At 38.1% G+C, this 18,120-nt stretch overlaps 2 protein-coding genes across 2 annotated transcripts in view; one reads left to right on the top strand and one right to left on the bottom strand.

Moving 5' to 3' along the window:
- Positions 1-18,120, bottom strand: part of LOC129437125 (uncharacterized) — a 96,804-nt gene that overhangs the window by 12,842 nt on the left and 65,842 nt on the right. The window lies entirely within an intron of this gene.
- LOC129422083 (uncharacterized) lies at positions 10,207-17,805 on the top strand. Its single transcript, XM_055177784.2, has 3 exons — positions 10,207-10,349; positions 10,738-17,253; positions 17,642-17,805. Exon 2 carries the CDS (start codon positions 10,950-10,952, stop codon positions 17,064-17,066), a length of 6,117 nt encoding a protein of 2,038 aa, XP_055033759.2. The 5' UTR covers positions 10,207-10,349; positions 10,738-10,949; the 3' UTR covers positions 17,067-17,253; positions 17,642-17,805.

Genomic DNA, 18,120 nt, shown 5'->3' with positions numbered 1-18,120 from the left:
AATGTTATGCGTGACAGCAGATTCAGATAAGAAAAATAAAACCAAACATCTGGAATTCACTGGTGTCTTTGCATGCCTGATGAAATATCATACATCTTGCAAGTTATTTTGACAAAAACAAAATTTTATTAAATTCAAGGTTATTCTGGGCTAAACATGGTTTGTTCGTAGTCGGTCTATTTATGAGCTAAATAGTGGCTATGTACGACGGTGCATAAAAGACTTTAAAGAAATGAAACAAACCTTGTAATAGCTGTTAACTTTGCTTACACAATGAAATACCATACATCTCACAAGTTATTTGGCAAAAACCACATGTAAAATAAATTAATGGTTATTTCTGGGCTAAACGTAGGTTATTCGTAGTCGGTCTATTTGTAAGCTAAATAGTGGCTAAGTACAGACGGTGCATAAAACACTTTAAAGAAATGAAACAAAATACCGTAATCGCTTTGAACTTTGTTTACATGATTAAATATCATACATCTCACAAATCATTTTGGAAAAACAACATGTAATTAAATTCATGGTTATTTCTGGGCTAAAAGTGGTTTATTCGTAGTCGGTCTATTTATGAGCTAAATTGTGACTACGTAACAGACGATGCATAAAACACTTTAAAGAAATGAAACGAAATACCTTGTAATCGCTGTTAACTTTGCTTACATGATGAAATAGCATACATCTCACAAAGTATTTTGTCAAAAACCACATGTAACCAAATTAAAGTTTATTTGGGCTAGATATGGGCTAGACACAGCCCGGCTATATCGGGTCTATACTGAAACGAGACGTTGAAATGACGGCTATTGCTTGCTGGGAAGGCTTACGTTGATGGCAAAGAACTTCTTTTGCAAGACATGGAGGTCGCTGATTGATTTGATTTAGGTGGTATTGCTAGTGGCATTGCTCTGCCTTTGTCGTCAAGGTCTTTGACTTAAGTTACAGCTTTTATTGTGATTTTCGACTTAAGTTACAGCCTTTGTCATGGTTTTTGACTTAAATGACGGCTCTCAATTTTCAAAATCCTCATTGAAAGGTTAACAGTTTATAAGAAAGGACAAAGGGAAAGAAAAAAAAGGAAGAGAGAAAAAAATATATATGTTATTATTATTATTTTATTATTATTTATTTATTTTTAATTTTTTTTACATTTTTTTCGTTCTCTCTCTCGATTTGACCCTAATCTATTTGTTTACGAGTAATTTTCTATTTACAGGTTGTCATGGTCTGACTCACTTGTTACAGTTCTGGTATTATATTGTTCTAATGTTTCCTAAACTTTCTGTTTGCTCAATTAATGCACGTGGGTTACGAAATGATGTAAAACGTAAAGCTATCTTTTTGTATGCTAAATCTCTTAGCTCTGATTTTTGTTTCATACAAGAGTCTCATGCAAACTCAAGTGATTTAAAATTTTGGAAATCACAATGGGGTGATGATTTGTTTTCTTCTTATGGTTCTAATCTTTCAGCAGGAGTCTTAACTTTAAAGCACAAGTTTAAGGGTAAAATTATAGAGACAATCTCTGATCCTGAAGGTCACTTTCTTTTTCTATTAGTTACCTTAAATGATTGTTTTTTTGTTCTCTGCAATATCTATGGATTTAACAATGCAAAAAATAACTTGAAACTGTTTAATTCAATAGAAACACACTTAAACTATTTTAAATCTAAATATTCTAATTTGTATATTATTTTGGGTGGAGACTTTAATGAAACTATGAACAGCTCTTTGGATAGATCACCACCTAGAATATCTAATGGATCATCAGGCCTATGTGAACTGATTTCTGGTTTTGGTCTGACTGACATTTGGAGGGAAAAACATCCTCATGCTTCACAGTTTACCTGGTCTAACAGCTCTGGTTCATTGAGGTCTAGGATTGACTTCTGGTTAATATCTGACTCTCTATCTGATTATGTTGATAAGGTTGAAATTTTGCCTACTCCACTGTCCGATCATAAATCTATTTTTCTATCCTTTGATAACTCATCTTACTCAAGAACATATAGTTCATATTGGAAACTAAACTCTGCTTTATTAGAGGATGAGGAAACATGTCTATCTATAATTTCTAAAATTCAACTCTTTTTTTAATAAAGCTCAAGCTGAAAATAATTTTAGTTCTAATTGGGAGCTATTAAAATACAATATTAGATTAATGTTATTTAAAGTTGGATCTCTAAAAGCCAAGCAATATAAATCAGAGGAACTTAATATTGTTAAGAGAATTGTCTGTCTCTCCTGTATCCCCTTTGAAAACTTATCAAATGTTCAAAAAGTAGAATTAGCTGAACTTCAAAATTCATTAGATAACCTGTATATAGGTAAAGCAAAGGGTGCTTTTGTTCGTTCAAGGAGAAGATGGATGGAAGAGGGTGAAAGAAATTCCAATTTTTTCTTTAGATTAGAAAAACAGCGTAATCATCTTAATTCCATAAATAGTCTCAACATTAATGGTGTGATTATAAAAGATCATAAAGACATTTCTAAGCATTGTGAAGACTTTTATAAAAATCTCTATCGTTCTAGACACTCTCCACAAAATTTAGATTTATTTTTTAATTCTCTTGACACAGACCGTATCTCTAAAATTGATGATGTTGGAAAAAGTCTTTGTGACTCTCCTATTCAATTAAAAGATGTTTCTGAGGCAATCGACAAGTTGAAACTTAACAAATCTCCTGGAAATGATGGTCTGACATCAGAATTCTATAAGAAATTCTCAAATTCTCTTTCTCCATTTCTTCTCCAAGTGTATTTAGAAAGCCTAAAAAAAGTTCTATGACTCAAGGTGTTATTAATTTGATTCCTAAACCTCAAAAGGATCATGCTCTACTTGATAATTGGCGCCCGATAAGCTTATTAAATAACGATTATAAAATACTAGCCATAATTTTTGCTAAAAGAATTAAATGTGTATTAGATAATATAATAGATGATTTTCAGTCGGGTTTCATGAAAGACAGACTTATCTCAAACAATATTAGACTTGTTCTTGATATTTTAGATTATTCGGATCTGATCCCTGATGACGGTTTTTTACTTTTTCTTGATTTTTATAAAGCTTTTGATTCTGTTGAGTTTCCTTTTATTCTTAAATCTTTGAATATTTTTGGTTTTGGCCCCAATTTTATCAATGCAATGCAAACTTTGTACAATAATGCCAATGCCTCAATTAAATTACAACATGGCACCACTCAAAGATTTAATTTAGGCAGAGGCATCCGTCAAGGTTGCCCAATATCGCCATATCTGTTTCTGCTTCCTATGCAATTATTAGCCATCCACATTCAATCTAGTGAGTTAAAAGGTATTTCTATATTAATAAGCCAACTGGCTGATGACACGACTTTATTTCTTAAAAATAAAGAACAAGTTTCTGTAGCCTTAAATATAATTGATCTCTTTTCATCTGCTTCTGGTTTAGTTCTTAATATTCACAAATGTGAACTTCTATCTATAAAAGATTCTGCCAGTGATAAAGTTTGTGACATTCCAATTAAATCTGAAGTTAAATACTTGGGTATAATTATCTGTAAAGATCAAAAAAGAAGATCAAAACTGAATTTTGATCCTCTTATTCTTTCTATTCAACGCAAATTTAATTCTTGGTTACAGCGTGATCTGTCTATTTCAGGTAGAGTGTTACTTTCCAAAGCAGATGGATTATCTCGGGTTATTTATCCTGCAATGGCTCTGGATGTTCCTGTGCAGATTTGTAGAATGCTGGACAAATTGATAGTAAACTTTGTTTGGAAATCTAAAAAACATTTAATTAAAAAGAGTGTTATGATAGCTGATCGGACAATGGGTGGATTTGACTTAGTGGACTTTTCCACTTTGAATAATTCTTTCAAGGTTAAGTGGATAAAATCTTTCCTGAACAATCCTACATCTTTTTGGAATATTATCCCAAATTATATTTTTAGTTCAGTTGGAGGTTTGCATTTTTTGTTGCGTTGCAATTATAACATTTCCAAAATACCTTTAACTTTGTCCAGTTTTCATAAACAGGCCTTAATATGCTGGTCCCTGATATATAACTATAAATTTTCTCCACATAACTATTTTATCTGGAACAACCAAAATATTAAATATAAAAATAAGTCTCTTTTCTTAAATAATTGGTTTGATAAAAATATACTTTTAGTGAGTCAACTGTTAGATGAGAGGGGTGTCTTGCTCTCTTATGAACATTTTATGCAAATTTTTTCTTTTCCAGTCCCCCCAAGAGAATATGCCATTGTTTTTGGGGCAATTCCTGATTGTGTGAAACCTTTAGTCAATCCTGGCCCTAAAGGTCTGTTATGTTCTTCTTTTATATTTGATAATACTAATCTATTTGTTGATCAAAATCTTTTCAGTAGTTTATCAAACAAAAAAATCCGCTCAATCCTTAACAGAGATCAGATATCTTTACCTGCTTGCGTAAGCTTTTGGAATAATAAATTTGATGATATAGTATGGGAAGATTTCTGGCTCCTTAAGGAAAAAATATTTTTACCTAATAAAGTGGTTGAGATTTCCTTTAAAATTATACACAACTGCTACCCAGTTAATTATAACTTTGCTAAATTTAATAATAATATTTCCCCCTTGTGCACCTTTTGTCATCAGGCTGATGAGACAATCCTTCATTTATTTTGGGAATGTATATACTGCAAAATATTTTGGGTTGACTTTTCAAATTTTGTTAAAAGATGTCTTTCTGTAAATTTCTGTTTAAACCAAAAAATTGTGTTCTTTGGTGAAACTATGAGATTAGACCCTTGTCATTTTAAATTTATTCTTAACCTGCTGCTTCTCCTTGCTAAATTTTATATTCACAAATGCAAATTCTCAAAGAAAACTCCCTCTTTTTTCATATTTAAGAAAGATGTTGATATATATTTAATTTCCTTGAGGAATTCAAAAAATACTGTTGCTTGTAAGACTCTACAATGGTGTCAATCCTTTCAGCTAACTTAATTATCTTTATTTTTATGTTTATGTAATGTAACCCACGATGTTATGTTATGTACTCTTTTCCATATATTGTACTGTTCTGTATATTTTTTGTTTAAGCATAAAAAAAAAAAAAAAAGACGAAAGAAAGTCTAAAGGGTTCACGGTTAAAACGTAAAAAGCACGGATAATCTACAAGGTTTTAGCTTCGGTCAATTGGGGAACAAGGTTTGTAAAGTTAATAAAACATATATTCGAACTACTTGATGAATGTTATTGTGAAATGTGAAACTTAAAGTTCACGGATTAAAACTAATGTAAAGAGCTGTGTTACGGTTGAAATGTAATGCATGGTTTATTTGTTTACTTAGCTCTTACGTTGGTTGATGACACGGAGAGCAATAAAAATCATTTAACCATCAGTTCTGGCCTTCTCAATATTGACCCGATGCTACACTCATACTCCACACTTACCAGGATTTTTGAGGAGATTCGGAGATGTTTATTGTCTGCAAAAGACGCAATTTCATCTGCTGCTGAATAAAACCCGTTTGCTTTGTTGATTTTTAAATTAACACGTGATCTACTTTGTTTGCCTATATTTACTCAAATATTAGGCTACAATGTAAAAATGTTTGATTGTCGATGTTATGTTGATGTTAAATACATAAAATATGAATTTTAAATGAGCAATTATTATTATAAGTTTTAAAACGTGTAAATATTTAAGTGTGAAATTCTCAAATATATTGATAATCAGATATAATAATATTGATTTACAATAATTAAGAATTAAATGTATATAAAACTTATATGTATATAATTGTGCAGCTCTTAATAATTTTTTAATCTTACCTAATAAGCTGATGTTAAATACATAAAATATGAATTTGAAATGAGCAATTAAAAACGAAAATATATAGCAAGCCTAAGTGTGGCATTCTCAAATATATTGATTAAAATATTAAGGATATGTAGAAATCATTTGTTAGTTAAATATTTATTTTATTTGATGAATAAATCTAAATAACATATGTTAATTTTACACAAAGATATCTGTTTACTGTAGCATCCGATTAAAATATTTCGTAAATATTAAAGCACGTTTCCAGTTAGGAACGTATAAAACAGCTTAACACGGTTTAAACTTTATTAATTTCCGAAAATATGAAACATTAATAGCAAACTTGGAAAGAATGAATAAGAATGAATAGCGATTTCTAAAATGAGGGAGGGGCTACAAATCCAGTTAGCAAAACTGTGAGAACAGATTGCAAAAGCGTGCGCACGGTTTATAAATTCGTGGGTACGGATTGCAAAAACTGAGGGTACGGATTACAAATCTAAGAGCACGGATTGTTAACTCGTGCGTACGGTTTATTAATCCGAGCGCACGGTTTGTAAAACTGAGGGAACAGTTTAATAATCCGTGAGTACGGTTTATAAACTGAGGGGACGAATTACAAAACCGTGATCACGGATTGTTTTCTTTTATCCAGGGGGTGACCAGAGGGGCTCCGTAGTACAGCTCTCGCGGTACTTGTCATCCACCTGCAGTGGTGTCAAAAGTATTCATATTCATTACTCAAGTAGAAGTATAGATACTAGGGTTTAAAAAGACTTTTGTAGAAGTTGAAGTATCAACTCAAGCTTTTTACTCAAGTAAAAGTGAAAAAGTACTGGTTTCAAAACTACTTAAAGTATAAAAGTAAAAGTAATGTAAGGAAAAAAATGTAATTAGAGAAAAAAACCTAGGTCGCACCACAGGGGCCTTTTGGGCACTACCCTATCTCCTCTAAAAAATGTTTCTAAAGGCCATAATAACTATAGTGTTATTAAAATGTTAATGTTAAAAAATTTGGGATGCACTAGGGCCAGGGGTAGGCAACGTCAGTCCTGGAGTGTCAATGTCCTGCAGATTAGCTCCAACCCTTATAAAACTTTGGTTACCTGTAGTAACCTTTATTAGTCTGTTCAGGTCTGCTTGATTAGACCTGGAGCTAAACACTGCAGGACATCAGCACTCCATGTTGCCTACCCCTGCACTAGGCTATCTGTTTCAACCACATACAGTATATGCCCATTAAAAATTAACGCATTTCAATACAATGCAAACAAATACATTAAAGCTGTGGTTCTCAAACTGGGGGTCGTGAGATGGTGCCAGGGGCCCCAGTTTTATAATATTTTATGAAATACATTAATTTATTATAAATTCTGTGTAATTAAACCTCAGAAAAATAAGGCTACTAAACAAAAGCAATAGATTGTATAATTTAAAATGTTTTGTTTAATTCAAATTTTAAGTTTTAGAATGTTTATGTCAATCCACTGTACACAAGGGAGGCCGCAAAAAATGTTTGATAACAACTGCATTAAAGAACCATATATGTGTACTTCTGAGCATTAACATGTGTTCCATAGAGAGGAAGATATGATGTCTAGTTGCCTATAAATATTGTAATGGTGCAAAAAGTCAATCTTCAGAGCAGTGCCGCTGGTGGCCAAACTTTTACAGTGGTGCCCTCTTAAGTTAAAAAACAACAAAATCACACACAACTATAGTATGTGTGAGAATACAAATATGCTATTGTTATCATTTATAATTGTATTTTGACAGCAACACAAACTACAAATATGCAATTATATATTATAGCCTATATTTCTGCATCTGTACTTGTGTAGCTAATGGACTTTTGTATACTTTACTTTAGTCAGTATAAATCCAAGCAATTTTGGAGAATTACTAAATGTCTTTATTGTAAGTAAATTAAAAGTCAGGTTTAAGGAAACAGCTGATGTCTATTAACAAAAGAAAAAGTTGGTATGTATGGTTATGTGTTTCATTGATTTAACACTCAAGCATTCCGCTAAGTAGGTTTTGTTAATGCAAATAAAATTTAGCATATACAAAACAACAATGTCTTTAGCCTAGATATCTTTGCCATGCTTCAAAACGCAACGCAGCACAATGTCATTTAAGTTGAACAACTGAAGTTACATGATATAAAAAATTGGTATTGTTACACTATTTAAATCACACAGATGAGTTGGTGTCAGCAGCCAGCTATATATTTACACAGGCTTGTGAATGTGAACTGACCTGAAAGTGATGCGCGAGTTTTATTTCGTACTTTTCCATTTGAAGACAGAATGCCGCGTTCTGTTACTGTACAAACAGATGGCGGATGATATTAAAGCATCGCGAGGGGAGACACTCTGCATGCTTTCTAATCGCTCTCGCGGTTCTTTTATGTTTCTCTGTGCAGCGCTATCGAACAAACTTTTGATCATCTGCAGTCAGCTGGGGGGCGGGGATTGCGTACAAACCAATAGGGAGTCGGAATGGTGTATGTTTATACTTCTCAACCAACCACAATCGCTTTCATCTGGATGATGCAATTTATCAAGATAGGTTTTTTTAACGATGACAAGCCGGAATGTAAAAAAAGAAAACAAGTTGAAATTAATAGAAGTAACGAGGCGATTTTTAAAATGTAAGGAGTAGAAAGTACAGATAATTGCGTGAAAATGTAAGGAGTAGAAGTAAAAAGTCGTCTGAAAAATAATTACTCAAGTAAAGTATAGATACCCAAAATATCTACTTAAGTAAGGTAACGAAGTATTTGTACTTCGTTACTTGACACCTCTGTCCACCTGTCGGTTCTTGCAGTTGCATTTACACGTGGTCACATAAAACTTAACATTTGTACCTGTATTTAAGCACTACAGTTTAAAAACCAAGGGGTTTAAGCCATTTAAACACAAACGCAAGCCGCGCATTCGCTTCTCATTGAGCTTGTGAGTATTTTGCCACTTCATTGGCCTTAACTGCACATGTGCCTCAAAAATCCCGTCTTTGCAAGTATACTCATAAACACGACTATTTAGGTCTTAGGAGAAAGTAAACAGCAGAAAAAGAAAACAGTAGCCATATTTTGGATCTGGACTTTTAAAAGGGAATCAACAAATGTTAATCAAAAAATTTATCTCTCACTGCTCTTGACTAAATCACTTTTATACCTTTAACGTTACTAAGATATATACATTATTGTTTATTACTTTATTATTTTATCACTGACTGTTTATCTTCATCGAGCTTGAGTATTTTTATTGTGTAATATCCGGACGTTGCGTACAATGCGTTGGTTTTAACTGCATAACATTGAGCATAAAATAGCACCTCAGCGCTGCCTCTATTGTAACATAATATTTTGTTGATAAAGGTACAGTCATTCAATTTACACCTGTCACTATGGTTACAGACATCCTGTGCGAATTGTACACGAGTTTGACTCGAGTTACTCATTCAGGGTTCATATTCATCATACTGTGCTGTATTACTGTATTGGAGCTGTGACTGTAAGCTGTTGTGTGAACAGAACAGACCCTGGATTATTCGTTTATGTGTACTGAATAATATGATATGAAAAAGTTATATTTGTTCACATTAGTAAATACATTATATAACATGAACAAACAATGAAAAATATAGAGTATATAAGCATTTATTAATTCTTGTTTATGTCAGTACTCATGGTAGTTCATGGTGCATTCACTAATGTTAACAGTTTCAACGTTGATTAAAAAAAAAGTAAATGCTAAAATTAATAAGATTACCAATTAATAAATCATTATTATTTAAAGATTCAAGGTGGTGATATTTGTGTTTTCTTTTTATATAGTGATTTATGTAGCTGTTTAGGTGACAGTAATTTTAAATATGAAAATCTATGAATATGATTCAACTACATCCTTCTAAAGGAATTACTAGTGAGCCATGATTATCACTTTAGAATACTACAGTGATTTAATTATAAAATTATTATCAAAAAAACATGTTAGGCAAACTGTATAATGCACTGTATAATAACCCAATTAATGCCCAGGGACCAGGACAGTAAAGAGCCAGAGTCACAATGTCTATTTCAAATATGAATCATTGACCATAATAAGGCATTCAAATAAATGAACAAAACAACGTGCAGGCCTGTTTAACAACAATAAAAATAATACAGTAATAACAAAGTTAGATTCCAAAAACAATAAACTGGAGATCTGACACTGAATAATGGAAAGCAAGATCAGTGATTATTTTAATAGCAAAGTCACAATAATTTCAAGGAATGTCTACTTGATGTAACCCATGGTGTTGACCTCGGTAAGGTGGAAATCCTCACGTGTAGAGTTGAACGCGCTTGAGGTAAGCAGGCTCATAAAAAGCCCAGCAATACAGAGTGGAACTGGAACTGTCAGAAAGTCAATGTAGTAACTGGGAACTAATGTTCTTTAGATATTTCCTAGAGGGAACGTTTTTGAGTGTTGCACACTGGTGAAGACGGCTGTCAATCTTTGTATATGCTGCTGTTAACGTTCTGTAATGTGTACATATAATACAAGTAAGTTAAAGAGAGTTGTATGCTATTACATGTTATATTATATCCAGATAATGTTAATTGTAATGTTTATATTGATCGCGGTGTTCAGTATAATCGGTTATTAGCGGCCGCAATTTTGCCGCGATGTTTATGCTAACTCATTATTGTAATGCTAGCGCTACATGTAACGGTCACAAACATGTTAAGTTATTTAATTATTAATATAAGCACCCATTACGTGTACTTTTATGGTATTGTTGACCATATTATCTCATGAATATTTTAGTTACACATATTTGTGTTTATATATTTCTACTAATAATACCATTTGGTTTTATGGTTTATATTTTGTTAGGTAATATTAATCTGATGGTGATTATTTGTAATTATGTTCTTTGTTTCTTTGTAGACCATTACATTACATTACATTGATATGAGCAGCATACACAGATGTTGGACCATCAATAAATGTCTCATTCTAAAGACTTTCCTCCTCTCCTGATTCTCTAACCGGAATCTGGTCCATATTTGGCCGCCTCAATCAGCTGTTATTAAAATGTAGTGAGGTTTGCTACATTAATTTGGTCCTTCGAGCCGGATTGAGAGCAACATCAAACCAGTATGGACCCAACAGTAAGTGACACAGAGACAATGGATAGACCTCGCCGTAGGACTAATTTGCCGTCTCACCTGGCTGATTATGAGGTTGATTACCCACCAGCAGCAGACCATCCTTCTAAAGCTTCATTGCCAGGTTCCAGTCAACCTAGAAGCAGCTCGAGGAAAACGTCTCATAGCGGTAACAGCTCTCATTCCCGGACCAGTAGGCGCTCTATTACCTCCACTGGCGTTTATCTTCCACCAGAACTCTCAAGTGTCCAGACCGCTGTTTTGGAGGAGAAGATTAAACAGAGACAGTTTGATAGTCTTAAGCAGCAAATACAGGAGGACTCACTCGCTGACATGGAATATCAGCGGCTGCAGACACAAGCTAAGGAAGCTCAGCGTGTTCAGGAGGAGGCTCTAGCAGCTAAGGAGGCTTTGTCCAAACATCTAGAGAGACAACGAAAACTGCAACAAGCAGAGACTGAATTAGAGGTAGCGAAGCTTGTATCTTCTATGCTTTCTATAGACTCTGGTTCAGCCACCCCGGTGCCTTCAAGCTCACCAGCCAGCCCTTTACCTCCATCTCAATACAATCAGAGTAGTCCAGTCATGAGTCCATCACATAGCTCTTTGTCTAAGCAGCCCTTTCCTCAGTCATCAGTAGTGACTTCATCCATGCAGCCTTTCTCAGCTGATCAGATACTGCTGGATGATGACTCGCAGCCGTCACTAAGACCACCGGAGCAGACATTACCTACCACTGAATCCGTGAGTGTTTCCTTACCTCCAGTGCTTCACTTACCACAATCAGTGTCAGTCTCTACAGTATCACAGACTGCCAACATAACTGCGCCATTACGCTCTGTGATGTCATCATCGTATGTGGTACCTCAACCTCTCTCAGTAGCCTCCGTTATGTCCACTACTGCACACCCCTTGAGTATGAGCATGTCATCTGTGCCACAGCAGTCTACCACTGCCGCACTGCCGATGTCTACACATCCATATGTGATACCGCAGACATTTCCTCCTCCAGTGACTACCTATGCCCGTCAGCTGCAACTTCCATTTACCAGCCAGCAGGCATCAGCCAGGCCACCTAATGCTAGCTTTACTCAGCCACCCTCATTGCCGCATCTTCCCTATGCACATTCGGCATACCCTGATACAGAGTTACTGTTTGCTTCAGCTTATGGCATTCCACAACCGAAGCTACCAGTGTTTGAAAGTGGTAATGAGAGTGACTTCGCCTTGTTAAAATTAGGACTGGACAATTTGTTAAGTAGTCACAGCTATCTTAGTGAGCAGTACAAATACCATGTCTTGTTAAGCCATTTGAAACTTCCTAGTGCTCAGCAGCTGGCTAAAGCCTACATGTATCATTCACATCCATACTCTGCTGCGTTGCAGGCACTTCAGGACAAGTATGGACAGCCAAGACAACTTGTGCAGTCAGAGCTGGGTGCTATCATGAACAGTCCACCACTAAGATTGGGCGATGCTAATGCTTTTGATTCCTTTGCCTTATCGGTACAATCGTTGGTAGGTATGCTGAGGACTCTTGAAGGCCAGAACGGTTATGAGCTCATGTGTGGATCTCATGTGGATCGTCTGCTCAGCAAGTTGCCACCTGCCTATCGTGATGGCTTTGTTGAATACTGTCTAAGCAAAGGTATTCTCCAGACAGGCACAGACAAAACCTATACACTTCCAGATCTGGCCGTTTGGCTCGAGATTAAATCCCAAGCGAAGCGAATTTCCAGCCGAGCTGCAGCACTGTTCCATTGTGACTCACCCAAGTCCTATGCTAAATCCACGACTTTTGCTCGTCCAAAGGAGAGATTTACACCTGTTCTCTTGACCAGTGAGAGAGGCACGAAGGGTCCTGATGCTGCAACACAGAAGTCTAGCTCAAAGTTAAAGCCCAGGCCGTATTGTCCTCATTGTGATAGTAGGGACCATTACCTAAATGCCTGTGAACAGTTTAAGAAACTGACTACAGCTCAAGTTATCGCTTGGATTAAAGAGGGAAAGCGCTGTTGGAGATGTGGCCGGAATCATGCAGTGGAGGTCTGCAATCTCAAGCGTCCATGTGGTGTTTGTAAAGAGTTACATCTCACCGTTCTGCACGATTCTGTCAATGATACTTCCAGGGCCGTACTCATGGTCAGTCTGCCACCTACCAGAATATACTTTGACCGTCCTAACCGTTCACCCAAGGTTATGTTGAAAGTAGTCAAAGTCCTTCTTCACAATGGTCGACGAACTATGGAAACCCACGCAGTTCTTGATGACGGGTCTGAAAGAACAATAGTGCTTCAGCCAGTAATGGAGCAGCTCAAGTTAACTGGTACTCCAGAATTGCTCCCATTGCAGACAATTCACCAGTGTCACACAGAACTTAACGGGTCATCTGTGTCTTTTGAGGTGTCATCAGTATCCAAGCCAATGAAGAAGTTTGCTATACATAATGCATTCACTGCCACCGGTTTGTGTCTAGCAGAGCACAACTACCCAGTGGCTGCTCTCCAGAAGGCTTATCGACACCTAAAGGACCTTCCACTGCCTCCTATGGACAGAGTGAAACCGCTGCTTCTTATCGGGTCTGATATGCCGCATCTCCTGACACCAGTTCAGCCCATTTGTAAAGGCCCCATAGGAGGACCCATTGCTGTTCATACACCGTTAGGATGGTCTCTCCAAGGCCCGATGAGTCCCATGCAGCCCTCACGTGGAAGTCAGCAGTGTCTTCACATTACGACAGTTTCAAATCGTGACGATCTGATCCAGCATGTGGAAAGACTCTGGCAAGTTGACACTCTTCCATACAATACCAAGATGGTTACCAGATCCAAACAGGACAAAGAGGCTTACACTTTACTGCAGAATGCTACCATCAGGGTGACTGTGGATGGTATACAACGTTATGCTACACCACTGCTGAGACGAACCCCCCTAAACATACTCCATGCAGATAAAACAGCTGTTCTTCCTAGTTTGCGCCGTATTGAGCGCAGACTGGCACGGGATCCTGAGAAGGCTAAAGTTTACTGCAATGAGATCACTAAGTTGGAGTCAGCCGGGTATGTGTCTAAGATAACTGCAGAGGAAGCAGACCAGAGTGCAGAGTCTTGGTTCATACCGCACCACATGGTGCAACACAATGGTAAAGACAGAATTGTCTTCAACTGCTCCTTCCAACATCAGGGACAGTCCTTAAATGAACAGCTGCTACCAGGACCAATTTTGGGACCATCCTTACTAGGTGTCCTCCTGAGATTTCGCCAACACACCGTTGCTATCAGCGGGGACATCAAAGGTATGTTCCACCAAGTCCGTTTGCTGCCTGGGGACAAATCCGTCTTGCGTTTCCTTTGGAGAGACATGTGCAGGGAGGCAGAACCTGATATATATGAGTGGCAGGTTCTTCCGTTTGGCACCACCTGCAGCCCCTGTTGCGCAATTCATGCCCTTCAACATCATGTCCAAGCACATAAAGATCTTATGGCCAACTCAGTGGATATTGTGGAGCATTCGTTCTATGTGGATAACTGCCTTCACAGTGTACCATCGACGAGTGAAGCTAAAGAAATAGTGGATGGGTTGCGCCAACTCCTTTCCAAAGGGGGCTTTGAGATTAGACAGTGGGCGTGCAATGTGCCAACGGTAATCCAACACCTACCTCCAGAAGCCAGGTCAGCGAATAGCGAACGTTGGTTAGCCCAAAGCACTGCTGACCTTCAGGAACTCACTCTTGGTCTGCGGTGGAATTGCATAAGTGACACCTTGGGGTACAATTTACGTTCTGTGGAAACTGTTGAGCCTACCATGAGGAACATATATAAAACTTTGGCGAGTCAGTATGACCCTTTGGGGTTCATTACCCCGTTCACTACAAGGGCCAAGGTTATTATCCAAGACCTCTGGAAGCACAACCTCGGTTGGGACGACCCCATAGAACCATTACCTTTGAGAGAGAAGTGGCTTACCTGGGTAGGAGAACTCCCAACTCTTGTAAAGCTTCAGTTCCCTCGAGCATACACCCCAGTCTCTGCTGACCACCCTTCTGTCACCCGAGAGCTTCATGTCTTTAGTGATGCGTCGGAAAGGGCATACGGTTCGGTGGCATACTTACGCACCACAGACCATCAAGGACAAGTTATTCTTACCTTCGTCTTAGCCAGGTCTAGAGTAGCACCTCGAAAATGCCTGTCTATGCCTCGTTTGGAGCTGTGTGCTGCCCTTACCGGTGCACAGTTGGCGAAGGTGCTCCAAACAGAGTTGACCATACCTATCCATAAGGTCACTTTCTGGTCTGACTCTACCACGGTGTTGTACTGGTTGACATCTGAATCTTGCCACTACAAAGTGTTTGTAGGAACGCGCGTGGCAGAGATCCAGACTCTAACAGAGATGGCTGAATGGAGGTACGTGGATTCGCGTAACAACCCTGCCGACCACATTACACGGGGTCTTACACTTACCGACTTAGCAGGCCCGCATCAGTGGAGCTCAGGTCCAGCCTTCCTTGTTCAGCCACCTGACCAATGGCCATCAATGCCCAAATGTGAATGTGAACCTGACAGCAGTGAACTAAAGAAATCTGTCTTTGTGGGATCTGTTTCAGCACCTAATAGTTCGCTTCCTCCAGATCCAAGCCAATTCCACACATGGCAAGAGCTCGTTAAGGCCACAGTCATATCCCTGCATGGGGCGGCTAGCACCAACACTGACCCTTCTATGGAGGCTTCTGAATATATTAAAGCAGAAAAGCTGCTTCTGTCACAAGCTCAAATAGACTCCTTTCCTATTGAGGTTAGAGCTTTGAAGGCCGGACATCCTATTCCACATAACAGTCGCTTAGGCTCACTTGCCCCTGAATATGATGATGCCACTGGTCTTGTTAGAGTTGGTGGACGGCTACGACGTGCTAGTGAACTTGATTTAGAGGCCATACACCCAATTGTGTTAGACCCTAGCCATCATATCACTAAGTTGCTGATAAAGGACACAGATCAACGACTCCTTCACCCTGGCTCAGAAAGGGTTCTAGCAGAACTGCGCCGACAGTATTGGGTACTTCGAGGCCGAGAAGCAGTTCGCAAACACCAGCATACTTGTCGAGACTGTCAGTTGTGGCGGGCCAAGCCTCAAACCCCACGTTTGGCGGATCTACCCCCCTGCAGGTTAAATCTGTACAAGCCACCTTTTTATTCTACTGGTGTAGACTGCTTTGGTCCATTCGCAGTCAAAATTGGACGCCGCCAAGAGAAAAGGTGGGGGATTATCTACAAATGTCTAACGACACGGTGTGTGCATCTGGATCTATTGGAGCATATGGACAGTGATGCTTTTCTGCTCTCTCTGCGGCGTTTCATAGCCCGCCGTGGCAAGCCTATGGAGCTGTTGTGCGACAATGGCACCAACTTCGTTGGAGGTGATCGGGAGTTAAGGGAGTCCTTTGAATCTATGTCTGCAACACTACAGGAACAGCTAGCGGAGCAGAAAATCCGATTTCGCCATAACCCACCGATTGCTCCTCACTTTGGGGGTACCTGGGAGCGCGAAATAAAATCAGTTAAAGCAGCACTACGTGTGATCCTCCGAGAGCAGTCCGTGCCTGAACCAGTACTTCAGACCCTACTGGTAGAAGTTGAAGGCATCTTGAACTCCAAGCCACTCGGTTACGTGTCCTCGGATATTGCGGATGTAGACCCTGTGACTCCGAACTTACTACTTATGGGTCGTCGAGATGCGTCTCTACCTCAGGTTTTGTATGACCCTAACAACCTGCTTGGAAGACGGAGATGGCGACATAGCCAGGTGCTGGCTGATTGTTTCTGGGCTGCCTTTATTCGTCAATACCTCCCAGGTATGCAGGGACGTACCAAGTGGAAGACAGATGGCATAGAACTGAAAGTAGGGCAAGTCGTACTTGTTGTCGACCCACAACTTCCACGTTCACTCTGGCCTGTAGGAACAGTTACAGAGACCTTACCTGGAGCTGATGGTAGAATCCGTATTGCCAGGGTCAATGTTAAGGACAAAGTTTATACTCGCCCAGTTGTGCGATTAATCCCACTGCCTCACCTTGAGGACAATGACACGAGCTCCACCAACAGACTTTCTTAGAGTGTTCAATTATCTTGACAGATAATTGGGGGCGGCTGTGTCAGAAAGTCAATGTAGTAACTGGGAACTAATGTTCTTTAGATATTTCCTAGAGGGAACGTTTTTGAGTGTTGCACACTGGTGAAGACGGCTGTCAATCTTTGTATATGCTGCTGTTAACGTTCTGTAATGTGTACATATAATACAAGTAAGTTAAAGAGAGTTGTATGCTATTACATGTTATATTATATCCAGATAATGTTAATTGTAATGTTTATATTGATCGCGGTGTTCAGTATAATCGGTTATTAGCGGCCGCAATTTTGCCGCGATGTTTATGCTAACTCATTATTGTAATGCTAGCGCTACATGTAACGGTCACAAACATGTTAAGTTATTTAATTATTAATATAAGCACCCATTACGTGTACTTTTATGGTATTGTTGACCATATTATCTCATGAATATTTTAGTTACACATATTTGTGTTTATATATTTCTACTAATAATACCATTTGGTTTTATGGTTTATATTTTGTTAGGTAATATTAATCTGATGGTGATTATTTGTAATTATGTTCTTTGTTTCTTTGTAGACCATTACATTACATTACATTGATATGAGCAGCATACACAGATGTTGGACCATCAATAAATGTCTCATTCTAAAGACTTTCCTCCTCTCCTGATTCTCTAACCGGAATCTGGTCCATATTTGGCCGCCTCAATCAGCTGTTATTAAAATGTAGTGAGGTTTGCTACAGGAACAGCTGTGGGAGGCAAAGGGTCTGAAAGGGTTGTTGAAGTGTTTTTAAGGCGTTGACGTGATGTCATGTCGTCACTTGGGTCGCACACACTGCTGGGCGCTAAAAGTTCAGCGTCAGATGTTCGATCAGCCGGATCGGTCGATCGGACATTTATTATTTGCAGTGATGGTACTAACGGCGTTATAAATAAACGGCGTTACTAACGGCGTTATTTTTTTCAGTAACGAGTAATCAAATAAATTACTGTTTCTCCCGTTATAACGCCGTTACCGTTATTGACAATAAATGCTGCGCGTTACTATAATTAA

The sequence above is a fragment of the Misgurnus anguillicaudatus genome, unplaced genomic scaffold (assembly GCF_027580225.2).
Source record: "Misgurnus anguillicaudatus unplaced genomic scaffold, ASM2758022v2 HiC_scaffold_33, whole genome shotgun sequence".
Classification (NCBI taxonomy): Eukaryota; Metazoa; Chordata; class Actinopteri; order Cypriniformes; family Cobitidae; genus Misgurnus; species Misgurnus anguillicaudatus.
This window is presented reverse-complemented; position numbering and strand designations above follow the sequence as displayed.

Excerpts from the sequence above, each read along its gene's own strand:
- LOC129422083 (XM_055177784.2), top strand. The coding sequence starts at position 10,950 with ATGGACCCAACAGTAAGTGACACAGAGACAATGGATAGACCTCGCCGT.